At 39.3% G+C, this 13693-nt stretch overlaps 1 protein-coding gene across 2 annotated transcripts in view; it reads right to left on the bottom strand.

Moving 5' to 3' along the window:
* The window catches only part of SMG1 (SMG1, nonsense mediated mRNA decay associated PI3K related kinase), a 98032-nt gene that overhangs the window by 69796 nt on the left and 14543 nt on the right, over positions 1-13693 (bottom strand). For both annotated transcript variants that reach the window (XM_019541783.1, XM_019541784.1), the window contains exons 2-4: positions 12455-12618; positions 7953-8108; positions 2850-2986 (exon numbers count right to left, since the gene is read on the bottom strand). In XM_019541783.1, the coding sequence (XP_019397328.1) occupies positions 2850-2986; positions 7953-8108; positions 12455-12618 (457 nt within the window). The remainder of the gene's footprint in view (positions 1-2849; positions 2987-7952; positions 8109-12454; positions 12619-13693) is intronic.

The following is a 13693-nucleotide window of genomic DNA, read 5'->3' as shown; positions in this document are numbered from 1 at the left end:
TATTGGTGCACCCCTAATACAGACTCACTTTTTTTTTTTTTTTTTTTTGAGACTCAGTGTTTACCTTCCAACATGCTTCTGTAAGATTTTTTAAATGGCCCATTCTGACCAATACCATTCCCTTTCATAAAATGACCAGAGTTACTGTGATTCTTTCCCTCAAAATACCACATAGTCACCCTCAAATTGCTTAGACAGATTCTGCCTCTGGGAAGAAGTAAAAAGTATTTTTCCCTTTAAAATATTAATGGTTTGACACTGTGGAGGGGGACTGAAAGGACTCTTATGAGCCAGTTACAAGAAGAAAGAGTTTCTTGATGCTAGACACATAGTATTGTGACTGGTAACAAAATCCAGATCACAAGAACTGGCGCAAGGACACATCAGAATGGCACTGCCAGGATGTTCTCAGAAATACTGCACTCAAGTATATTCTCAAAGTTTCACATTAAATGTAAACTTTGCATGACATGACAGAAGAAACTGAGGTTGGGTTGAAGAGAGAGAAGGAAGACACTGACTTTATTCTATTATGCCTCTGTCCTTGTTACAAGACAGTTTGTTATCCTAATTTTCTCATTAGGAAATTACACGTGGAGACAGAATACGTCACAACTTTCTCAGGATTTTAAGGCAGCACAGCTTTTAGAAAAAGAGTACAGGAGAACTGTTTAACTAACATCCAATGGGAGCTTGAACTAATATTCTGTGCACCAAGACCTTATGAGATCCTCATCTTTCTAGAACTATTAAGCCTTAGCTCCAAAATATGACAGTGCTGCTACAAACTACATAGTTACTGTTCTTAATTTCCAGTCCTTGCTCCTCAAATTCATATACTGGTAAAGTTTTAACCTCTCACATATCTAGAAAAAATGTACACATTATTCAAAAGGTTAACGACATGAAGTGGCCATAAGATAGCCCAGAAAAGCTCACCAAACTAAACTTACACTTTACTTGGCACTTATATTTCCTGAAGTTCAGAGGACTAACAAGATAAAACATGATTTATTTTGCAAGAAAAATACTTAATGGTATCTACAAAACCTTTGATTTCTTCTTAAGTGTGACTGATTTAGGCCTTATCTGCATGAGAAAAAGTTGTGGGGCTAATTTGTTGGCAACCCTACTAAGAGAGTGGCCCACACTACTATTCTGGTTTTAACTTTAAAAGAGATAATATGACACTGCTTATGATACTGCTTTGAGCAGGGGGCTGGACTTGATGATCTCCCGAGGTCCCTTCCAGCCCTAATGTCTATGAAATCTATGGTGCTATTTTTGAGTACTGATTACTGTAGAGACAGAGGACTGGAAAATATCCTGTTTATATGATTTCCTTCTCAAAGGTTCAATCTCTTACCAATAAGTAAATATGTACAAGTTTACTGAGTCTCACACATGAGGTCAAATGCTGTACCTTTATAAACTGCAAAGTGAAACTGTAGAGTTATTATTGTGTCTACCAGTTATGCAGTGGAAGCAAAACATTTGCTGCTTCCAGCACAACATTCGTGAAGCCCAAACCAGAACTGTTTTTATCAGTGGTCATTCTGTGAATCCAGGCTACACTCTACAAGAAACAGTATTTCTGTTCTGACAAACAGTATTCCTGTGTTGTCTCCATCAAAGCTCAGGGTTTTTTTTCCAGATTAAAACACTGGTTGTACTGACAGAGCTCTCACTTCCCACATGCAAACTGGAAATCTGCCTGTTCTAGCTGCTGACCTAAATAACCACGAACATGACCTTAACTTGGGCTACTGCTGGGACATCATCCATTTAACAACTGAAGGGGAGGTACTGAAATACTATTAGTCTACAGGCAGGGTTAAGAGTAAAGTTAGTCAGAGTGCTGCAGATAGAATCAAATATACCTCGCTATAACCTTCTTTCCTAATTGGACAAAATTACTAAAGACATTGCAGCAAAATAACTTTACATCTGGAACTTTCTTATGACCTCACCCCGTATATCTGGCTTTCAGCCTGGTTTGTAGCAGAGACTGCACAAGTCATTAACTATCTATTTCCAGTGATGGACAGGTTCATGAAGTACAAATTATATTACAAAACTAGTGATAAGATTGTTAACTTGTCTGTGAGCCATGGAAGTGGGAAAAGGAAGGTCCTTCTGTGGTTACACCTTTCCTCTAAAAAAAAATAAGAGGTAGATGTTGAGGAAATGCCCATCTTTTGAAAAAACAAAAAATCCATTGCACAGATTTCACAGGACTCCCGCTCATGATCCTCGTGCATGACATCTTGGAAGCTTGAAGGAGACAACAATGTTTGTGTCAAGCTGGTTCACAAATTCAGTCAAGGAAGGTGCTTCTAGATCCCCACATGATGTTTTTTATAGGCAGTACTCCCCCCATCTACAGTTCAGCGTTTTCCAGTCAACTTGACAGACTTGGTCCATGCTATGGCTATTCAGTCCATATAGATTAAAGATACAGTTGAAAATATAGCCAATTTGGGCAACAGGACAGTTTATATTCAAATAAAAACTCCACTTAAGTATACCTAGAAGATATTTTGGGGAGCAGTCAAGAGAAAAAGTAAATTGTCTACTGCACAATCAATATCATATTTATATCCAGAGTTTGGGCATTCAGTGATTCTGCTTTGAGGCAAATGTCTTAAGTACATCAAACAATAAACCGTTTCCTAAACGCCAAAAAAAACATGACCTAGAAATAATTCCCATAAGAAGCATCAACTAAGAAATTTTGCCTACCCACAATCTCAGTAGTCAAACCTTTTCAAAAAGAACAGATAAAAAAAACAAAAAACAAATACACAGGCACACATTTCAGCATCAAGAGACAACATAACATCACTAACCAGTTTGTTTTCTGGTTGCTGAATGAATTCTTTCAATTGCTTTACAGTAGCCAGTCTTCGGTCTCTGTCGTCTTCCCGAGTAATCCTCCGAAGAAGATTTGACAGTCGAGACTCGTCAGAATAAGACAACGATCGCTCTGAAAAATAAGTTTATCATCTACATATGCATTTTTGGTTTCATAAAGAAAAATAATTTCAAATGCAGTTACACTTAAAAGCACAGCTTTTTCTTGGGGGAAAAACACAACCAATTTTTATTTCAAAATTAACCCATAACTCAGAACAATCTAAACAGGAGAATGGGTTAAACTAACTGAAAGTTTCTTTTCTTCCAGTGGATCCTATAATGGATCTTCCATATTCTTGTTGCTTTGAACCTGAACATTGGACTAAAGCATTAGATTAAACCTGCCATTGAACAGCCTGCCAATTTAACTCCCAAGGTGGAAATAAACTTAATTGTATGTATATTGGGTTAACAACAGAAACAAAGTTAACTTTTCTGATTTGTAAATAGAAGATCCTTCTGCAGGGACAGGAAAACAGAGTTCTTCAATATAAAATACCTTTACTATAAAACATCTTCACTTTGGATACAGATGTTAGATGTTAAGGGAAAGTCTGTCTACTAAATTAAAGAAGTTTTCAGTAAGAGTGTGCGAAACTGGCCCTATTTGATTTGGCCCGAATCAGGGACAGTGATTTGATTCGTTGATTGTCCCCGATTCAATTTGGCCGAATCTGAATCTAAAGGTTCGTACAAAGACACAGCTTTAAATGTTTTTTCTACATGCCTCTAGGTACCAGGTGCAGCTCATGAACGCTGCAATGCTGGGGCAGATGGAGTGTCCCACAGGAGTGGGAGTGTGTGGGGGGGAGGGCGCAGCACACTCGGTGGTGAGCCTGGAAGTGCACTTTACTTATGCACTTTTAGGTCTGCTGGGGAGCCCCCCTGTGCCCCTCTGGCTGGGCCATGGGGGGGGACCCCGGGTGTCCTCCCAGACCCAAGAGGCACCAGTTGCTGAGTCGGGGGGGGCCCTCAGCACATTCCCCGGCAGACCTGGAAGTGGACCGGAAGTGCTTCTGATCCACTTGCAGGTCTGCTGCTGAGCGCACTGGGGAGCCCCCCCATGCGCCTGTGGGACGCTCCATCCACCCCACACCCCACCACTGCAGCATTCACAAGCCGCCTGGTACCTTGAGGTATGCAGAAAAAAACGTTTAAAGCTATGTCTACGTCTGAATCGCCGAAACTTTCTGAACCAATTCAGAGGGTTCCAATTCTATTCAGAGAGGTTAAAAGGTCTCCTGATCCGATTCCGATTTGGCCACCGAATCGGGCCAAATCAAGCCAGTGACTAAAGCTTCACACAGCCTTATTTTTCAGGTATCTAAAACCTATCTATTCTGCAATACATCAAGATGCAAAGAACTTACCAATCAAATTTTAGCAGCTGGTTTGGAATGGAATGATTAACTGTTTTAGTAATTAAGAAAAATAGCAAGTTTTTAATCTATAAAATAGATATCACCCCATTTCTTTTTCTGATCTTTTTTGTTTTATTAAATTAGGATGCAATTTTTTGGACAGAAGCTATTACTTATGCATACATACAGCACAAAACCTAAGCAAAAATTCTGTCTTTACAGACCCTAAATAAAATGGCTGACTTATAGGCTAAGTACAGACAGTCAAAAAGCCCAAGGTTGAATGGATTCAGTCTTTGCAGGTTGGTCTAAGCTGAATAGATTGAACCAATAAGCAAGCAAACAGACATTCACTTTTGATTCCAGAAATGTAGCCATATGCCTCCAGTAACCCAGGCCAGAAGTTGGGGGGTGCTAGAGCATACCTCCTTGATTGTCTGAAGCAAGCAGCTTGGTCCAGAGCTACTCAACCACCCTGTGAGGGGGGATTATTGCAGAGGAGGTACAAAACAACCTGGGACTGTGGGTTAACTTTAATCTGGAGGAGATCGGGAACAGAAGTTCAATAAACTGATTTAACCTAAATCAGTTAAGTGTGATTCTACATCCATCCAGGTTTATATTAAACTGGCTTCAGTGATTTTGAAAGGGGTTTATATGCACTGAACTTTTGTTGCATTACAAATTTGAACCTGTTTCCAGTCACTTGTACCCATTTATGTGTAACATCTGTCCCTAGCCTTAATATCTGAACTCATAACTATCCTACCAGCATCTAAAACAGGTCACATATTTCTTTCTGGATAAGAAGGATTTGCACAGTGTTTGACTGACAGTGCCAAAAAGACAGTGGAATTATGAAATATTGAGTCACTTTGGAAGTAAAAACTCTTGGGTCTCTTTATGCAGAAGTGGAACAGGGCAGGTGAGTTTTCAGTAAGGCTTCCACAAGTCACATTATAACATGAATTTTCAGCATATGCCTTCAACGTTGCATTAAAACAACACTGGATGACCAAATTGCTAATCTACCAGATAATTGGGAGTCTGCTTACCGAAGCGTCTTGACACGTGAATTTTAAGAAAGCATTTATCTCATTAATATGAGAATATGATTAGTAGAAATGTGCTCTCCAAGAAGACCCATCTTCATCCAGCCCATCTTAGTGAAAACCTTGCATCTGTAAAATCTTATTAAGCGGTTCTGATTGATATTCGTATAGTATTTGAGCCTTATCAGTATGCTAAACTTTCATTTTTAGTTTGAACTAAAAATTTTGTAAATTATAATTCCCAAGTAACTTACTGGAGTCTTCCAACAACCAGAAAAGACACCAGTAAGATACTTTTGGAATATCCAATAAGAATACCACCAATAAGAATTCCTCCTAGATATTAGTAAAATCTTGATAGGGCAGCAACTCCTATAAGAGCAAGTTCTTCCTGAATGGAAGAACCAGATTATTTTCCGGAGAGCTGTTTGCTGCAAAAGCCAAACTTAGTTCCCTTTTTAGCTCAACACAAAAAGAAGACCACTAGTCCTCCCATTCTGATCTATGGCATGGTCCCAGCTCTGAAGAAAAACGTAAGATTGTGAACAAGTGATCCCTTAGTCAGTCATGTGGATACTGCTTCATATTTTCTTCTAATGGATCCAGAGTCAAAGAACAATGGAGATCACTTTTTGTTTTGACTGGCTACAGAATGGTCATTTCCTCCGAAAAGACTACAACTCCTGTTTTGCTCCAATTTCTCCAATATTGTAGGGGTCCTAACACGCTTTCTGTTCCTGACCAGGATGGCCTCACAAAACATTAAACATCTGCAGACTGCACAAATATTTGTAGTTATGTCTTCCTTTGAAGCTGCACAGGATTTTCCTTTTCTCTTGGTTATTTACAAACCATGCTCTTAAGAAGTGGGAAAGACCACATATTCTGTGAGGAATATTGAAGGAACCTAGGTCACAGCAGGAGATATTACAAACAGAAAATATGATGTCTCCTTGAGTCAGTCACCAAGATGGGTGGGCAATTATTTGGGCTGGTGGGCAATTATTTGGGCTTAAGGAACTGTGGTAAGCGGTTATGGACTAGGTCAGGCTGCGTGGGGGGGCAGGATCTCCCTGAGACCTGCCTAAGACTCCTGCGGGCAGGGCATGGGCGTGCTCGGCCAGGCAGATGGCATGAGGTTGCAGGCAGGTGGGGAGTGGCTTCTGGGAGCAGGATAGGTAGGTGGAACTGGGATCACAAGGAGACAACAGCGTGGGGCCAGGGCCTGGAGCAGAGCCGTGATCCGCTCCCTACCCAGAGAACCAGCACCTGCCACCCCACCCCATTCATCAGCCAAGCATGGCCTACCCACAGGGGTCTCAGGCCAATCTCCGTGAAGACCCTGGCTGCCTATCTGATCTGTCCAGTGCCCCCCGTGGTACATACAGGGCAGATGGGCTGGCATGCTTGGACAGTGGGGCAAGTCCGACAGTGTTGGAGACACTGGGAAGTTGAGTCCAGCCACCATGCTGCCCTAGTCCTGTCGCACATACACCACAGCACCCACCACGTGTACCACGGGCCAGGCAGAAACCCAGTGCAGGTCAAACAGAATCCCTTGGCAGGCCAGATCTGACCTGTGGGTCACATTTTGCCCACCCCTACACTAAGAACTAGAAACCCTTGCTATAGAGTTGACCACTCAGATCTGAGAAACTCCATTTTACCCTCTAGCTGTTCAGCTGAGCTAGCAGCTGCACTCTGAAGGTTGCCTGCCAATGCTCCATACATCATCAAGCTCCAAAGATACGAAACTGGAGCACAGGTGCATTGCATGGACTCAAAGGAAATGCAGCAAAAATCAATTCTATGGTCATCCCTGGAGGAAAGAAGAGAACAAAATGAATATAAACTGTGCTCTAGGGTGTGGCCATTTTCTGTGGTACCTGGGCTGAACCGTAGCAGGTCACAAGTGAGCCTGTAAGAAATTATGTTTCTGAAATCCACGTCAGAATGAAATGGTTAGAAGCCAAAATGGGCACTAAGGAATGCAAATATTTTAAGATGGTCCACATTTGAAAATTAATTCTGCCTAAGACAGCAATTGCACTTAAATTTATATTCTACTTCCGTATAGCTCCACTTACCCTTTCAAATCTAATTTCAGATTAAGCAGGCACAGTTCTTTTTTTTGAGATCTCTTTATCCGTCCAATTCCAAAAGTTCTATTTTCTACCACAGTACTTTTAAAAAAACCAAAACCACCATTATCATGATTAAGGACTTCTGTTCTTTTATTTATGACCAGAAAAGTCCTTTAAATAGGTTTGAGAATAGTTTAGACAGCCCTTTTCCACTGTAGGTACACCTTTACTTCAAAAGGCAAGAAGGCCAATTAAGGAATAGCTATTCCAAAGTAACTTCATGTACAGGCCTGTCTGCAGTAATAGTACCAACATAGTATTAGTAATCAAAACAGTTGTGTCTAGAAGAGGATGTTTTCTACTTGCAGCCAACACATATTTAAAGATTTGCGGTTCAATTGTAACAACCAATACACATTGCTTACTCATAAAAAAGGGGGGAAAGAGAGGAAAAAAGAAAATCTCTTCATCTTTTACTCACTAAACATGACAGAGATTGCTGAAAAATAATGGGTATTTTTGAAAAACAACTTTCTTACCCTGTGATTTCCTCATGTCTTTTGTGGCTAAAGCACGATTCCCATGCTGAACACTGGTAAAATCAGGATTGGTCACATTGTTAACTCTCAGCTCTTGCCCCAACGACTTCCGACCATAAGTATTTTCCCCAGATCCTCCATTGACATTGTAGCCACCTGTTGAAACATTGATTTGAAAATCAAAATATGTTGACAGCTCTGATGCCTATTTTTCATTTTGTTGTATCTATGTTAGGAAATCTTTCAGTTTTGTTCTTAAACTTATCATCTCAGAATTATTTTAATCATGTACTTATCTTTATTTTAAATGGTGACTTGCAAATAGCTCATGTTAAAATAAAAAAAAAATACTACACTATGGTATTTTTTCAAACTGACCAATTGCAAAAGCTCTATTTAAAAAAAACATACGATAAAAGAAAAAGTAGCTTTGCTTTTTAAAAAAGGATGAGAAGACCCTAGTTCTCAATTTATATGCAGAAGGGTCCTTTGAGTTGGCTGGAAAGTAAAAATAGCTAGGCCCATCCACAGACTCTGCATATGCCTTCCTTACCTGTCCACTTGTAAGTGGCAGAGATTATCAAACAAAGAAAATCTACAGTCTCCGTTGTAGCAAAAGTAGATGTTATTTGTAATCACAGATGGCAAAACATTCAAATAAAGTGCAATTTAAAAATAGAATGGGTCCCTTTCAACATATGTCCAATCAATATCCTCAGAAGTCAATTATGGTCATCTTAAGGAATACTTACATAAACACATTAAACACATGTGGATGCACATCTTAAAAAATTAACTAGGTGCTTCACTGACAGCACGCCAGTCTACCCAGAAGAAATAATAGCTTCTTTTAGAAGACATAATGGTCCCAATTTGCTGCAAATACTTTTCTTAGTAGTGAATGGCCTCAGGGAGTTCAGAACATCTCAGGATGACAGCCACATACAAAACCATCCTCAAAGAACCAAATTCCCCAAGAATTCACAGTGAGAAGCCCAATCTTTCTGTTTTGTCATTATCTATTATACCAGTTTGTGGTGTTGGAGCTTCTTCTGCCCCTTTCCTTACAGGACTGCCAAACATTTTACTAATGTTGCATGATTCTTTGTGCAACTCGCAAGAACTCAATTTTGAGGTTTAAACAAGGAGAGAAAGTTTCAAGCCATGCAGGCAGCCTTTTAAAAAGCATCTTTCCTACTTGACCCACTGGAATCACGCAAGAAAGAACAGGTTTTGGGTCAAGGCAACTAGAGGATCGATGAGGCTTTCCTCCAGCAACATAACTCATGTGACCCCGTCTCTTACAGACTATAAAGATACTGGAGAAAAAGAAAAAGAAATCTGAGTATTGTTCAGACTATCTTTTAGCAGTTACATTAGTTGCTTTGTAAAAGGGATTAGTCTGCAAGACTATAGAATTTAGGAAGCTTCAACTACTGAAGTCCAAATGATAAATAGGGTAACATGGAGCTATAGTGATCCCAAAAAGCTACTGTAACAGCTTCTGCTTTGGACAATACAGGAAAGTATGAAATTTCCACAGGACTTTACAACGGTCCAACTAAGAGCCCGCTAAAGCCATTTTGCTGTACTGGTGCAAATCACTCCTTAAAAGAAAACTACTTCTAACTGTGATATTTATACCTTGAGGTGAAAAGATCACATACCACTGCAAAAATTCAAGACTAATATCACTGACTGTGTCAGCTAATCATGCATTCAAATCACACTCATCCCACAAACTTTTTTCACCTTCTATAACAAAATCCACATTGCCATATTTCATACTTAAATGTAAAATAACAACCTCAAGCAACCCCATAATCAAATGTAGTTACCTAACTACAGAGAGAAAAATAGGAGATGTAGCACCATCTCCTTGAAGGAACTTCAACCATTAACTGTGTCTTTACATGCAGGATAATTTGTCTTGAAATAGCCATGATAACCTTCACTTCATATCTGTTGCTACAGGAGTAAAAATTTTTCCTTGGCAGTGTTGAAGTACTCCACCAAGTGTCCAATGACCACTACTGGGCCAAGACTGAATGTGAGTGTAGAGAAAACACAATCAGAGAATCATAGAATAGAAGGACCAGAAGGGACCTGTAAGATCATCAAGTCTGGTCCCCTGCCATGGGCAGGAGGAAGCTGGACTCAAACAATCTCAATGAGGTGCTTGTCCAGCCTCCTCTTGAACATCTCCAGGGATGGCGACTGCACCACTTCTGCTGGGAATGTGTTCCAGATTCTAGATACCCTTACGGAAAAGGAGTTTTTCCTTATGTCCAGCCTAAATTTTTCCTCAACTACCTTGTGCCCATTGGACATCATCCTCCCAAGGTGCGCCTTTCTGAAGAGTTACTCCCCTACATCTTGGTGTTCACCCCTGACATAACTTGCAAGAGGCTATCAAGTCACCTCTCAGTCTTCTCTTGTTCAGCCTGAACAAACTCAGTTCCCAGAGTCTCACCTCAAAAGGCCTATCCCTCCAGGCACCTAATCATACGGGTGGACCTTCTCTGTACCCTTTCAAGCTTATCCACACCCAATGCAGAAATACAGACTTCCTTTCACTGGAAGAGAGAGAAAGCTATGCAGAAATGCAGACTTCCTCTCACTGGAAAAGTTAAAACCCAGTTAGTGAATCAGATTTGAATGTGGAGCTGCAGATCCCTTACATCTAAATGAAAAGCAAGATTAACCAGGCCAGCTACTTTAAATTTTACTTGGTCATTTCCACCCTACAGAATTTCATAAAAAAGGTCCTATAACTGACATTTTCAACCCTAGAAAAAATCCAGTTTCTTTTCAATTTTCCTGTTCCACTCCTGGAACCAGATGTCTTGTTCTGAAACCCAACAGGTATGAGCCAGCTTCTGGAAATGGTTTCTATTTTGTTAGTTTCTAGCGTCAACACTAAGCACTGGCAACTCAAAATGTTTACTGTAACTTAACAAATATATCCCAGGTAGATTTATCTACAACAGAAAAAGAAGCCGCAAGTTCTCAAAATGAAATATTTTGATCTAGACAGTCTGATGAATAGTACCAACCTAACCCAGCTGTTTTAAGAAGAATATACTGTTCAGTATCTCACACTTTCTAGTAATTACAAGTATGACAATTAACTAAGAATGCCTGGAGTAAACTTTAGGAAAGAGTATCATCATCTCTTTCTTGACTAAAACAGGTTGAAAATTAAGACAGTCTGATCAAAATAAATGAGTTGAAATGGCTGATCTAGCAGAATTCAAACACAGCTGACCAATCATGCTTCTTTCCTGAAAGGAAAATAAACCCTATAAATTCCAGCAGCTATGAACAACTAAGAGCACCGAGCAAATTTCAAAGGTGTATTTCCCAAAACAGTAACTTCCTGGATGTATGAACCTTAATATTTGAACGTACTCCAAGTATTATATTAATACTACCTAGCACTATTTTGGGTGCTCAAAAATGTCATAATTCTAGCATTTAATACTGAAGGACTAATTAATAGAAAAAAAATTGAGGTTTTTTTTTTAAGGTAATGTAATCCTTGTCTAAATAATTTTGGAATCTTAAACAACTACTGATTTCACACCATGTTCCTTCCTGCTAACCATATCTATTGATTGAAAAGATACATCAGCTGGGGTATTTTTATCCTATTTGTACCTTTGAAAGGAAAACAAATTGCAAGTGGTTTTTTATAAGCTTCAGAACCAAATAAGTGTTTTTATGAATGCTTGACATTTTTCACTTTTAAGCCACATCTAAACGAAGTTAACTCTCTCAAAGACAGTGATTTTGCAAAATAAATTTCCACTTTACATGTCTATTCTTCTCAGCGCTACTTTAAGTATTCAGAATCAAGAAGTTACTTCATCAGACAATAGTTGGAAGCTTGAATTAAACCAGGCCACTTCCATCTGTGTAAAAGAGCAACATATTCCCCTTCCCCCAGACCAAATAACTTTACAAACAACCATCACAATACACCTGTGGGATATAGATATATGTATCACAACTAATTTATAAAGTTAGACTGAAGCACACAGAAGAGAAATGATTTACTCAACAATACAGAGGGAGGCAAAGTACAGGCTAGTTCAAAGTCAACTGATATAAATACAATAATTTCTTTACCAGATCAGGTCAGATCATAGATCCACCTACTCCAGTAGCCTACTTCCAACAGCAACCAACATTAGGGGTTTTTTTAAGGAAGGTTTTGTATCCCAAAGTAAGCCATTCTGGAACAGTGGAAAATTTCTTTCTATTCTCCATCCACTGATTATTAGGTTTCATCTCCCCATCCCCCCAAAATGAAACTGAATGAAAATTTCTCATAATCCTTACTACATTTTTGGACTCGGTGATATACTGTGGCAATGAATTGTACAAATATTGCTTTTTATTAAAACAACAACAAACTTTCAGTACTTTTAATTTTGTCGCCTTTCATTGTCCTTGGAAGTCCCCTTTTTACTTTATATACAACAGAGCAAACCATATACCTTTTTCTTCATTCTGTATGTCAGTGTGGACTCTGATATCATCGTGTCTTTGTCGAGACACCACAGCTGAATTTGAGGGTTGTAATCCATAGGAGGCAGAACTGCCCCGGTCTCTGGATGCAGAATATTTTAAATTGTCTTGGTCAGTAGATGCACTGTCAGTTCTATAAAAAGAAAAATATTTTTTATGTAGTAAACTAAGAGTGGGATTCACATTTATGAATGCATTTATGAATACATTTAAAATACATTTAAAAACCAATCCCAAGCTGCTTTTAGATAAAGTCATTTAAGCGCATGCTTTGAATAAAAACTGAATTAACTGTAACAGAACACCAAGGAGGTGTCTCTCAATGTGTCAGTGCTCTCTTATATGCACTATCTGGTTAGGTGCTTGGATCTGGATGGACACTTTGACTGCGCAGAACACTGAAGTTTTGATCAAGTTAACTCTTAGAAACAAAGACTGGATGCTCTGAAAGGGAAAAAGTGAGAGGGGATGTTATTTTGTATACATGCATGATTGCTCGAGAACAAACCCTAAGCAGTTCACCCTGAAGGAATTTACAACTTCTCCAAAACAACTCCTGTCAGCAAATAGATCTTTTGAGCTGAGATTTAAGGGGAAAAAAATAAAACATTAGCATAGAATCAGGAATTGCATGATCTACTTCTCGCAAGAACTGAAACACTAAAAATGAGACAAGTAACATAAATATTAACACTTACATAGCATGCCACAAGAATACAGCAACAAATGCAAGGTAACTTCCAATGTACAGGTGTCACCATCGGTCAAGAGATTCTAATATAGACTGTTAGTAATTATGATGTTTTTACAACATCATAATAGAAATGTAAGAAACAAAGCTTTCCTGTGCGGAAAAAAGCTCCCAAGTTGTATCCTTTCAAGGGTCAGGAGGTTAAGATTTTTTTTTCCATGAAATCTCTAATATTATGTTTACGTGATAACGTCTAGGTATTGGAGATTTACTTTATATCCCGGGGTAATTAAGTGCAGAATAGGAAAAATGAGCAAACAGGCAAGAGTGATAAAGTACAAGAGTGATAAGGTAAGGGGAAGATGAGGGCAGAGAAAACACCAGATTGCCAGACCAAACAGCACCCACAACTACAGCCCAGCCCAACGAGCAAAGTGAATAAACAGGTAAGAGATAGGGGCCAGGGTAACGCTGGGACTAGGGGGTCAGTATACACACCCACAGGAGGCCTCAAATG

Source organism: Crocodylus porosus, unplaced genomic scaffold (genome assembly GCF_001723895.1).
Source record: "Crocodylus porosus isolate Cpor-Errol unplaced genomic scaffold, CroPor_comp1, whole genome shotgun sequence".
NCBI lineage: Eukaryota > Metazoa > Chordata > Crocodylia > Crocodylidae > Crocodylus > Crocodylus porosus.
Note: the sequence above shows the minus strand (reverse complement) of the source record. Positions and strands in the feature narration are given on the sequence as shown.